The 12,922-nt window shown below is 35.6% G+C and overlaps 3 protein-coding genes across 4 annotated transcripts; all 3 read right to left on the bottom strand.

Annotated features, from left to right (window-relative positions):
* Window positions 1-252: 252 nt before the first annotated feature.
* LOC111880499 (secreted RxLR effector protein 161-like) lies at window positions 253-1,454 on the bottom strand. Its single transcript, XM_023876925.2, has 2 exons — window positions 1,110-1,454; window positions 253-267 (listed from the first exon to the last, which is right to left on the bottom strand). Exons 1-2 carry the CDS (start codon window positions 1,452-1,454, stop codon window positions 253-255), a joined length of 360 nt encoding a protein of 119 aa, XP_023732693.2.
* A 5,232-nt stretch (window positions 1,455-6,686) lies between these two features.
* LOC111880517 (protein IRX15-LIKE) lies at window positions 6,687-8,286 on the bottom strand. Its single transcript, XM_023876945.3, has one exon. The coding sequence runs from the start codon at window positions 7,674-7,676 to the stop codon at window positions 6,855-6,857; it is 822 nt and encodes a 273-aa protein (XP_023732713.1). The 5' UTR covers window positions 7,677-8,286; the 3' UTR covers window positions 6,687-6,854.
* Window positions 8,287-8,641: 355 nt separating this feature from the next.
* On the bottom strand, window positions 8,642-10,082 carry LOC111880536 (protein transport protein Sec61 subunit gamma-1). 2 transcript variants are annotated; one of them, XM_023876967.3, is made up of 3 exons: window positions 9,855-10,064; window positions 9,625-9,741; window positions 8,642-8,820 (listed from the first exon to the last, which is right to left on the bottom strand). In XM_023876967.3, the coding sequence occupies exons 1-2, from the start codon at window positions 10,033-10,035 to the stop codon at window positions 9,626-9,628; spliced, it is 297 nt and encodes a 98-aa protein (XP_023732735.1). In that variant the 5' UTR covers window positions 10,036-10,064; the 3' UTR covers window positions 8,642-8,820; window position 9,625. The 2 variants fall into 2 exon arrangements, with proteins under 2 accessions (XP_023732735.1, XP_042758326.1); XM_042902392.2 differs by lacking the exon at window positions 8,642-8,820 and having other exon boundaries at window positions 9,400-9,741; window positions 9,855-10,082.
* Between the last annotated feature and the right edge of the window lie 2,840 nt (window positions 10,083-12,922).

Genomic DNA, 12,922 nt, shown 5'->3' with positions numbered 1-12,922 from the left:
TTCATTTGGATGTTTAAGACTTAAATGTCTAAAATTCAGACCCACGAACCCAAATCTGACCCATGAACCCGCCAACCTGTGAACTCGTATAAATAAATGGGTTGGCGGGTCATATATGGGTTTATGTTCCAAACCCGCCAACCCGTGACCTGTATACTTAAATGGGTCGTGTTTGGGTTGGCATATTTTGACCCGCCAACCCGCGACACGCCAACCCGAACACGACACGATTGTCAGGCCTATGCATTCCTTTTAATTCTGCTTCACCTGCAAAACAAAAGGCATAAACAAAAGTCACAGATATCACAAACACACAAATTTGTAAAGTATATACATATAGATCAATGAATCCTCACGTTATTTTATTTTCTAATGTTGGTTTATTGCCTTCTTTAATCATCCTTTTTTAAGCAGAAAAATGAAAAGATAAAAAAAATTCCCTGGTTTCGTGTGTATGTGCAGGAAGTGAAGAGAGAACAAAAACAATGCCAACAACCAACCAGACTCTTCTTCTGTCTCATTTTCCTTTTAAACTTACTTAATACAAAAGGAACATACATTAAAGCTAGACAACTACTACTGACTTTTTCAACTACAACTTTAAACAAAACATTAAGATAGCAACAACCTTCATTAAAAGAAAAGAGTCAAACATTCAAACTAGAGTAGGAATGATAGAAAATTTGATAGCCCAAAGGAGCACACATGTGCTTGCAACTTGCATCAATTCTTCTTTTCTTATATAATAAATATTATGGATTATTATAATATTCTCCCCCTTAATCCATAATTTTTATCTGCTTCACTCCCAGTAAGTTGCGCATTTCTTCAAACTTCTTGCTTGCCATGGATTTTGTGAGAATATATGCCTTCTGTTCTTTGCTGCTCACATGCATGACTTTTATGTCCTCATTCTCAACACATTCACGTATGAAATGAAACCTTGTGTCTATGTGTTTGCTTCTCCCATGAAACACTGGGTTCTTTATCAAATTTATGGCTGATTTGTTGTCAACATGCAACACCACAGGACTAACTTGTCGCCACCATGAATTCTGCTTCGCATGAGGAAAGGGCTACACTCCTCTGTTTTTGCGACGCCCAAGTACCAGATCTTCATTAAGATAAAATGCCATTCCTGATGTGTTGCGTTTGTCATTTACGTCTCTTGCAAGATCACTATCAGTATACCCGGTTACGATGTCTTCTCCATTACACCTGGTGTACTTTAATCCATAATCAATGGTTCCTTTGATATACCTTAGAATATGTTTCACTGCTTGTAGATGCTTGACTGTGGGTCTCTCCATGAACCGACTTACAATCCCGACAGCATAAGAAATGTCAGGTCGAGTGTGTGTGAGATATCTCAGACCTCCAACGATGTTTCTGTACTTCGTGGGATTTACCGGGTCTCCCTCTTCATCTTTTGTTAGCTCTAACTTGGGTTCCATTAGGTATTTACATGAGTTGCACTCAGTCATGCCTGCCTTCTCCAGGATATTTTCGCATAAGTTGTTTGCTTTAGAGTAATACCATCCTTTTGTTGACCCACTTCAATACCCAGGTAGTATGACAATGAGCCAAGGTCACTCATTTCAAACTCCTGTTGCATTTGTTCTTTGAAGAGCTTCACCTCATTGCTACAATTTCCTGTAACAATCAGATCGTCAACATACACCCCAACCATTAAGAGCTTACCATTCTTTTTTCTTGTGTAAACTGCATACTCTTCTGGGCATCTTGTAAATCCCAAATTTTTCAGACATTTATCCAGACGAGAGTTCCAAGCTCTAGGAGCTTGACGAAGTCCATACAAAGCTTTTGATAGCTTGTATACTTTTACTGGTTCATTTTGATTTACAAACCCTTCCGGTTGAGTTACATAAACTTCTTCTTCCAAATCACCATTTAGAAATGCAGATTTTACATCAAGGTGGTGCACAATCCAACCGCTTTTACCTACAAGAGCAAGCAAAATACGTACTATTTCAATTCGTGCAACAGGTGCGAAGACTTCATCAAAATCTATCCCGGGTTTCTGAACATATCCCTTTGCTACCAGCCTCGCCTTGTGCTTCAAAACTTTTCCTTTTGGATCCTTTTTCAGTTTGTAAACCTACTTGAGACCAATGGGTTTTCGACCTGGTGGGAGTTCAACCAGATTCCAAGTTTTATTTTTTTCAATGGCTTCCAGTTCACTTCTCATTGCATTTACCCAATCAACATTTTCACTAGCCATGGAGTATGACAAAGTCTCCTCACTATCATGCATGAATAGAAGTTCGTCACACTCATCATAAATATCATCCAATAACTAATACCGCTTTGGGGCTCCTCCACCTGTCGAGTCTGATTCAATACTTGCAGAAGTATCTGAACTGGTCGAACTTGAGGGTGTAAGTGTAGGGGTTTGTGCACTTGTCTGTTGGGTTTGTTCTGGTGCAGGAATTTGCATCCAGATTTCATGTTCCCGGTTGCTCACATCTTCACGGTTATCTTCTGGAAAGTAGCCTTCAATTGTAAAAGTTGCTCCTGGTGTACCTTTTAATAAAGTTGACTGTTCCCATGACCAAGCTTTATCTTCTTCAAAACATACATCCCTACTGATGCATATTTTCCCTGTGTCAGGATCAAACAATCTATATGCTTTCGTTCCTGTCTCACATCCTAGGTGCACCAAACTTTTGCTTCGATCATCAAGTTTCTTAAGATGACTTCCTGTTGCTCTAGCATGAGCAATGCATCCAAACACTCTTAAGTGATCAACTTGTGGCTTTCTTCCAGTCCACATTTCATAAGGTGTCGCATCTTTTAAGGCTTTTGTGGTCACCCGATTAAGAACATAAACAACATGATGTACAGCTTCTCCCCATAACGTTTCTGGTACATGCATGCTCTTGAGTATACTTCTTGCCGTCTCTACAACAGTGCGATTTCGTCTCTCCACCACTACGTTTTGCTGTGGAGAATATGGTGTCGTGTAGTGCCGGTTTAGACCGGTTTCTTCACAATACGTGGTGAATTGTTTAGACAGAAATTCACCACCACGATCTATTCGAAAAGTCTTTAACTTTTCACCAATTTCAGTTTCAATTGATATCCGGAACTTTTTGAAAACACTGAAGGCTTCATTCTTAGACTTCATCATATATACCCACATTACTCGAGTAAAATCATCAACTAACAACATAAAATAGTGGTTACCAGCAGGTGTGGGTGGTGAAATAGGACCACAAAGGTCTTCGTGTACTAGCTCAAGCCTCTGTTTTGCCTTGAAGCTTGCTTGTGATGGGTACGATTTTCGTGTCTGCTTTCCCACTAGATATCCCTCACACAAGCGTTTAGGGTAATCAATCTTTGGTAGTCCACAAACTAAGTTCTTATCTGACATTTGTTTGAGGGCAGTAAGGTTAACATGACCCATTCGTGCATGCCAAATCCAAGTTTGTTCAAAAGTCTCTCCAAGCAGACATCTAGACCCAACTTCATTCAAAATGATTTTATAAAGACGATTTGGAGATTGTTTTACCTTCATGAGTAGTCTCCCTTTTACATCATGAACCCACATAAATGATCCATGTATCAAGATCCAGTCACCATTCTCTGCTAATTGACCCAAACTTATGATATTATTACACAACCTTGGAATATAGTACACATCTTGCAGTTTTCGTTGCTCTCCATTCTTGCACTAGAATATGATAGAACCTTTCCCTTCTATGCGCACCTTGGACCCATTTCCAAACTTTACATAACCTTGAGTTGTTTGGTTAAGATCATAAAACTTATCTTTCTGACCGGTCATGTGGTTACTTGCTCCATTGTCTATATACCACACATTCGACTGAGTTATTTCATCACTTGCTAACTTTAGTTTTGGTGTCACTTTTTCTTCATTTAGGAACATCTCCTCTATTGCTTCATTATTGTCAAAAGATGCCAATAATAATGTCGGTTCAGCATGATCTTGGGTCAAATTTGCTTCATGGTTCCTTTCACGTCTTGGGTTTCTACACTCTGAGGCATAATGCCCAAATTCTTGACAGTTATAACATTGGAGTTTGCTTTTGTCGTGACTGTTAGATGACCCTCGATTTCCTTCTCGTTGTTGTTCAGCTATGCCTCTTCCACGACCTCTTCCATGGCCTCTACCACGGTTGCTATAGTTATTCCATCTGCCACGACTTCTTCCATGACCTCGTTGATTGCTTGGACTACTATGGTAGGATCTGTGAGAGGATTTTGAGTCCTCTTCACTTTACTTCTTGTTTCTTTCAGACCACTCTTGGTGAGTCAATAGAAGCTTCTTTTCTTCAACTTCACTTTGCCCTCGGATTCTCTCCTCATGAGCTTTCAACCTACCAACAACTTCTTCAACAGTCATCTTATCAAGATCTGCAAATTGCTTAATGGTTGATGCAATCTGCAAAAACTTTGATGGAACTGCCCGTAGTAGCTTCTTTACTACATAAGCTTCCTCAACTTTGTCTCCTAAGGCCCGAATATTGCTTACAATATTGTTTATCTTCATAGCAAACTCATCCACTGTCTCCATCTCTTTCATACTTAGAACTTCAAATTCTGCTTTTAACGTCTGCACCCTTGCTGTCTTTACTCTATCAGCCCCCATATACATGATTTTTAGAGTATCCCATGCTTCCATTGTTGTTTGTTTTTCTGCCAATTACAGCAACATATCTTCTGGGATTCCTTGATAGATGGCTGCAAGTGCCATCTTATCTTTTCTAACTTCAAACTACATCTTCTGGTTTACTGGGCTCTACAGCTTCCCAAACACCTTGTGCTTGCATGAACACTTTCATTTTAATGGCCCATGCAACGTAATTGTTTCTTGACAGCATAGGATAGTGCAGTGTAATCTGCCCATCCTTCTCGTTCCTTGACGAATCTCCCATGGATGTAGATCGGGGTTGATATTTTGGCATAAACTTGGAGCACTCTAATACCAAATGTTGGTTTATTGCCTTCTTTTAATCACCCTTTTTTAAGCAGAAAAATGAAAAGATAAAAAAAAACTTCCCTTGTTTCGTGTGTATGTGTAGGAAGTGAAGAGAGAACAAAAACAATGCCAACAACCAACAAGACTTCTCTTCTGTCTCCTTTTCCTTTTAAACTTACTTAATAAAAAAGGAACATACATTAAAGCTAGACAACTACTACTGACTTTTTCAACTACAACTTTAAACAAAACATTAAGATGGCAACAACCTTCATTAAAAGAAAAGAGTCAAACACTCAAACTAGAGTAGGAATGATGGAAATTTTGACAGCCCAAAGGAGCACTAACGTGCTTGCAACTTGCATCAATTCTTCTTTTCTTATATAATAAATATTATGGATTATTATAATATCTAACATATCCATATGCATGTTTACTTGTATAATGACAATATATATTACCTAATCTTAACTTAAAACACATTAAGAAGATAAGCAACTAAAGATTGGAACATTTTTCAAGAAATTATTAACATAATAAATTTAACAAAAATGATAAAGTAGAGTAATTTTGTTGAGTTTCGTTACAGAGAAAGGGATACAACTGATACAATGTGTCGGGTGTTTTGCGATAATGGAACAACGTAGGTGGTAAAGATGCACCGATGGTGGTTTTCAAATCGTGTGTTTCTAGGTCGGCTGATGTGTAACGAACTGATGTCTGTATGAAATGGCGGTGGTCTAAGGTTTGTATGGCTACGTTTGATGGTTTGTGATGCCGCCGACAATAAGGTATTCCGGTCGGGTGGTAGTGTTAGGGGTAGAGAATGGTGAAGTATTTTGGATCTAAGATCTTATGGGATTGTTTAGATCTATGGCTTAGTTGCGGTGGTGATAGTTGTGTGCTCTTTTTGGAGGTTTAGCAGTGGTGGTTCAATGGTGTTCTTGGGTCGAAAGTGGTGGCGATGATGGCAATATCGGCAGCAACAGTGAGAACAGGCGGCGAGAGCGATGCTAGGTGGTGGTTGTGTGTCATAGTGAGAAGGAAGATTGAAGTTACAATGGTGGTCACCGTCTCCGATGGTTTAAACGATGGTTTGGAAGTGGATTCGACACTGGTGGTTGGGTACATTCTAGAAAGAAAGAGTGACAATAGTTTTTAAAAGAGAACAGTGGATTTTAAATTAGGGTTAAGTTGGTTTCCATGGTATATGCCTATATAACGTGATATATGTGTACTGTGATTGGTCAAATTTGTTTCTACTGGATTACTATCATGTTTTTGATCTGCACCATTTATATTATATCAAAGGCTTAAATTTTACCTCCTTGTTAAAACTTTTGGACTTGTATTATGTCTATATTATAAAATAGTAAGATATATATATATATATATATATATATATATATATATATATATATATATATATATATATAAGAAATTTTAATGGCATATTAACCATTATGCCACTAATAATTATGAATAAAAAGTTAAATGCCATAAAATCTATTAATTTTTATAATGACACATAAAGTATGCTACTAAAAAATATGATATAGTGGCACATAGGACATATGCAATTAAAAATGTATTGTTTGTAGTGTTACTTTAGGGAAAAAATGAAGTTAAATAGTAGAAGTTGATCTACTCCTAGAATTTTTAGGCTCATAACGTTAAGAACCAATCATTATCCAATTTAGAAATTAGAGTTTGAACATATGCATAGACAAGAGAAGTGTCTTTCATTGAAATTAAATCTAAATAGCCATTACTATTGGGCTAAAACAAGTGTTTTCATAATCTACCAATGAATTAGTGACTTCAAAAAACGTAGCATTGTATTGTATGATTGAAATTCGAAAAATATATATATCATAGCTACATAACTTGTCTATGCTTCACAAAATTTGCTAGAATTGTTTCTAATAATCTGGTGAGGTATCCTAAAATTCCAAAATCTCCCTTTAGAGGAAACCAAATTCTCATGGCACAAAAACTCCCAAGAAAACCACTTCTCAATCATTCGATCAACATCATGAACAACCACATTGGTCCCATTGGCTAAAACACCTGCCATAAAAATAGAACCCATTCTTCCTGGTGACTCTGGTCCATCTCCATCTGGTCCATCCACAACAATCACATCCCACTTCATCTTCACCACTTCCAATGGCATCCCTGTTACTACTGTTAACCCAAGCTTACATTCCTTCATCAAACTTGTTATCCCAGAACGAAGATCACAGCTTGAGTTTGATCTTGCGTGCTTCAGCAACCTGTATGCGTCCTTGGCATATGTGTTGTACTCAACTCTGTAAACTTGTAGGGTGTCATTAGAATTGGAACTCCCTTTCAATTTGTTTAGGTTTTCTGGATTGTCATCTATAAAAACTGTGGTACCACCTCCATTAATGGCATGTAGCTTGAGGTACTGGTCTTGTAGCCCGAAAACAAGAAGGTTACATGGAGATTTGTGAAGGATTATATCCATTAGAAATTGGATCTCCTTTCGGGTGAGTGGTGGTTCGTGGGTTTGCTTCAGCTTGGAAACGATGGTAGTAGGTGAAAATATGGATGTGGATGATTTGTTTATAAAAAGTGTGGGAGATGAAAAAGATGATGAGGTGATTGTGAGTTTGAGTAGTCTAAGAATGGAGATGATTACGAGAAGAAAAACAAGAGGAAGGATGATTTTCCTTTTTGCAAGTACCATATCTGGAGAAACCTTGAATGCAAATGCAACAGTGGCTGTGGCAAAAATGGAGCATTTTTTTTTGTTTTTGTTTTGATGTAATGCTTTTCTTTTTCTCTTTCCTTTGGAAGCTTCTTTTAACAACTAAGGGAGGATTGAAAAGGGTGGGGATTTTGCAATTAAACATGGTGGTGGTGTTTGTTTGTTTATTTTGGGTTGAGTGCAGATGAAGATTGGAATCGCTTAAGCTGGAAGCATGATGATTGTTGGGCAGTAGCAGTATGGAAAGCCAACCACCAACCCACCCGCTAAGTATATTTTTATATAAATTTAAATGTATTAAACATCACTATAATAATATTTTTTTTAAATAATGTAATATAGTATATTGTTTTGTTAACGGAAAATGACTGAAAAGTTCATCAAAGGTTTTAATAATTTGGGTTTTCTTTATAGCTAATTTGTTTGACCTATTATTAATATAAAATATATCCTAAACGAATCATATTCATATAAACGGATTGTGGGTTTATATTTGACTTTATTAAATAGTCCATGGGTTACGTTGTCCTCTCGATCGAGAACACATCTTGAACAATTTTTTGGAATCCAAATTGAATAACCCAATTAAGTTCAATGTCGAGTTTGTTTCATTAACTAGTTTCATTTTGGATCGAAAAATGGATCCATGTATAAATGAATCCATGGCTTGTATGCCCAAGACTTCTTTTTAGCAGAGATACCAAGAAGAAATTGTTGGAAATCTTATGAAGCATCTTTCGCATTCAATAACAAACATAATAAAACATGTTTACAAAGCCTTAGATATACCAATTTTTATTTGCATTTAGGGCAGACTATAAACCTCGGAAATAGCAGAGAATCAATATTTTAAGACAAAGCCGATGTTTTCATTGGATTTTTTTTTTCTTTTTTTCTCTGTCTCATTTTAATAAAATGATGTCACGAGTAATGCAAAGTAACAATGAAAAGAAAAACATACGATACACTTTGGACACCTTCCACAACTCTCACTCTATCCTCACTTATCAGTAGTAATGCTAAGTAGCAAAGAAAACCATACGATACATATGCATAGAGATTAAGCACATTAGTATTCATGTTATTCTCACCTTTAAATGCTTCAATCTCCAATCCATGCTGCCTGTCACAGAAGTTTGACATTATATATTAATGTCATAAATGAGTTACAAACTATTTATAAATACCTATTTGTGGCATTCACCCTAAAGATTAAGGTCACCAACATTATAGAGTATACAACTTTCAGGATGCAACTAGAAAGTACATTCAGCATTTTACAAGAAACAAAAATAGAAATGAATTCTATCACATACAACTGAAAGTTTATTGAAGTGAACAGAAAGTCGCAAATGAGATAAACCTTTTTATACTCACAAATTCAGATCCAAACAAGAGAACTACAAACAGAGAAAGAACAATTTCAGGAACATTCAGCAAAAAAAGGACTTTTCTACCAAGATGTGTACTAATATTCATTATTTCTGTGTTTCCTGCAAATAAGCTGAGCTGAAATCTACTCATTGCTTCTGAAAACATTGATTTTGGTAATAGAAACATCCCACATTGATTAACACTTCATAACAATTTCGTTTAGGACTCTTGGTATAATTTCATACACAATCAAGCAATTCAGCAGGAAAATATTATAAGAAAATAAATCACAATTAGCAATCATATTACTCCGTTGCTGAAAGAAACATGAAATAGAAAGGAGAATGAATGTAAAATTTCATCAACAATCCAGCAATTCCTCTGCGACAGATTATCAGGATATACAAAATAGTACGATCATCATAAACCACAAATACACTTCTCAATCTTATCGCTTCAGTGCTGAAACATAGAATACATGAAATAGAACAGGCGAATGCATGTAAATTTGCGTACACAATCAAGCAATTGCGCAACAACAGACGAAAATTACCCTAAGAAGCGCCGACGATGATGTTATTAATAGGAATGAAGATTAGTTTAACGAAGAAGCCGACGAATCCCATTACAACGAATCCAATGGCAGTACGAGAAGCAACTTTTGTAAATTCTGCACCGAATCGTAAGAAATCTGAAAGTTAGATAAAACGGTAGTCGGTAGGTACAAGCATGCACTAAAACACACAGAAGCACAAAAAAAAATCGATCGAGATGCATGCATACCTTTGCGATCAGGTTTGTGGCACCTCTTTACAAGGCGAGCACTGTCCTTAGCGAACCCCCTCAAAGGATCGATGACTGAATCTATGGCGTCCATTGTCGAAGCGTCGAGAAAACGGCGAAGGAGTAGTTGGGGAGAAAAAATGAAGGGGGGGATTACGGTTACGAAAATCTTTTTATTCATAAATGACAGTAATATGCTTCCATGTTCTAGAAAATCACAATAATACCCCTAAGCGCCACAGTTTTTATTCAGGGTGCACGAATTGGGTAACGGGTGAGAGGGGTTATGCTTATGTGGTATCAAATAACCACGTCATAATATAAGGAACACTCTTCACTTCTTATGTTATTTGGTGTTATGTTAAAAGATGTTATCGTGATAATATATTGTAAAGGGAGTCTTTCTTTCCTCTTATTGGTTGCACATATTTATCTCTCTATTTCTTTCTCCTTTTAACACCATGTTATGATATGGAAACACCATCTCCACTTCATGTTATAACATATTATAACATGTTCTCCATTTTCTCCAATTTGTGTTATAACATCATTTTGACATTGCTGGTGAGGTAGCGACTTTGGGGTGTGATAACATGTCACCCATACCCACCAGCCATAAGCTAGTGGGTGTGGGCAACTAGTTAACGGGTGTTATCACACCCAAAAGTTGTCATCTCATATGTTATGTCAATATGGTGTTATAACATCAAATGAAGGAAATTGACAACTAATTAAGATATTTCATGTCATCATTTTTTTTCGATTTAATTTCTAATTTTTAAACAAAATTAATTAAAACATGTTATTTAAATAAAACCTATTTTTTTAATTAAACATAACATTTAAAAAACATAATATTTAATAATAGTAGTAATAATAACAATAATAATGATAAAAAAAAAATAGATTATATAAGTCCATGGTCCAAATGATATTTTTTTTGGAAATCAAATTTGTTAGACAAATCTGACTTGGAATTTTGTTGGATTAGTGTCTAAGTCCATAACTATTTTGGTATGTACTTGACCCGATGGTGCATGGTCCTTTTGGGTTGCCTTCACCAAAGCAACTTGATAGGATGAATTATGGAGAGAAAGAATTAAATATGATTTATTAATATATTATGGGAATAATATATTAAAGGACAAATCATATTGTTTAATTAATATTAGTCAATAATTAATTGGTAATTAGTTTTGTGACTAAAAGAGATTAATTAAACTTAAGGGACTGGAATTGTAATTATAAGATAATTGCAGTTTGGGCCATGGATTGTCTTGAATCAAGGGGTGGACGAATTCTAATGGGAAACCCATAAGGAAATCGTCCAAGGGCTTGATTAAAGGAGTCTATGGGTTGCTTAGGGCTTAAGCAACTAAATTAGGGTTTCCTTGTTAGATAACCCTAATAGCCTCACTATATATAGAACCCTTAAGGCTCAAAAACGTAGGGAACTTATCTTATAGGGTTAGAACACGTTTTGGGCAGCCTCCATCCTCTCTCCTCTTCATCCTCTTGCTTATGGTGTTTGTGAACCATTAGAGGAGTGACACTTGTGACTCTAAGCCTTCCAAAGTCAATACAAGGAGATTTGGGATTGTTATTGCTACATAACAATCAAGGTAATATTATAAACCTATTCTCATGATCAATATGATTACTTGAATGATAGAATTAGGGTTTATAGTCTTGGATAACTTGCATGTACAATAGAGAAACCTAGATCCAAGCATTAGGGTTTGTATGAGCACATAGGATGTTCTTAGGACCAAAACCCATCAGTGGTATCAGAGCCTAGACTGGTTTCTATTGTATTGATGCTTGATATGTTTGAAAAATTCGATTTTTGGGTTTCTGGAGGCTGGACTCGCCGAGTCCATGCAGACTCGACGAGTCAACTCGTCAGATGGAGCATATCTCGGGATTTCTTGCTGTTTTTGCTTAGGGATAGTTACCTTATCATATTAGATCAATATAAATCCGATTTTATGATATATTTGACTATATTCTTGATCTAATTGAAGATATTTATCAATTAATAAAATATTTGTTTCCTCATGTGATAATTGATTAATTATTTTGATTAAATTGATAAATTGTTTTGCAAGAAATCATTAAATAAATCAAATATGGATAATTATGTAATTAAATGTTAATTTAAATTATTTGTTATTTGATCCTTGTGTTATGAAAAGTTTCACATTTTCCCTTTAGGTTTTATGGTTTAAATTTGACCTCAAGTTTTGTTGTTTTGAAATTTAAATAGTTGAAACCCTAATGTTTTGAAAAAGGTTTCAAAACTTGCCCTCAAGTTTTGGAATTTAAATTTTGATTAATAGTTTAATTTTGATGTATATTTGAATTCTAAACCCTAATGTTTTGAGATGTTTCAAAACTTGCCCTCAAGTTTTGTAATTTAAAAGTTGATTAAAAGTTTAGTTTAGGAATGTTAAATTCTAAAACCCTAGTATTGTCTTGAAAAGTTCAAATCATACCCTTATGGTTTTATTAATTAATTAAGGAGTATAATTAAAAGAGGTTTAATAAATCCATAAAAGTTTAGGTTTACAATTTAATTGAATTAAAAGTATAATTGTTAAATTTAACCACCTAATATTTTAAAAGTGTAAAATACACCCGATACTATATATAACATTAAAAGTCTAACATTATATATATGTATGAGTAAAAGTCAGTCTTACCGTTAGTAGGCCTCAAATCATACCCTTATGGTTTTATTAATTATATATATCTCATTATTAGCAGAGTATGTTTCTTAGGACAGTGATACAGTAGGGTATATTTCTTTATGTGTTAGCATGTTATATGATTGTATGTGTTTAGCGGGTGGGGCCCGGAGACAGACAGGGCCTAAGAGAGACAAATTTGTATATCGAGCGGGGCTCGATGCCATACGAGGCCTAATGTCGGGCGGGGCCCGATGCCGGAGTATTAAATTAATTGTTTGACAATTATGGTTTTAGTATTAAATTAAAAACGAAATTTTTAATCATGATTTTTGGGATGTTACACAGTTAAAACAAGTTAGTTGTTTTCTTATGTACAAA

Source organism: Lactuca sativa, chromosome 5 (genome assembly GCF_002870075.4).
Source record: "Lactuca sativa cultivar Salinas chromosome 5, Lsat_Salinas_v11, whole genome shotgun sequence".
Classification (NCBI taxonomy): domain Eukaryota; kingdom Viridiplantae; phylum Streptophyta; class Magnoliopsida; order Asterales; family Asteraceae; genus Lactuca; species Lactuca sativa.
Note: the sequence above shows the minus strand (reverse complement) of the source record. Positions and strands in the feature narration are given on the sequence as shown.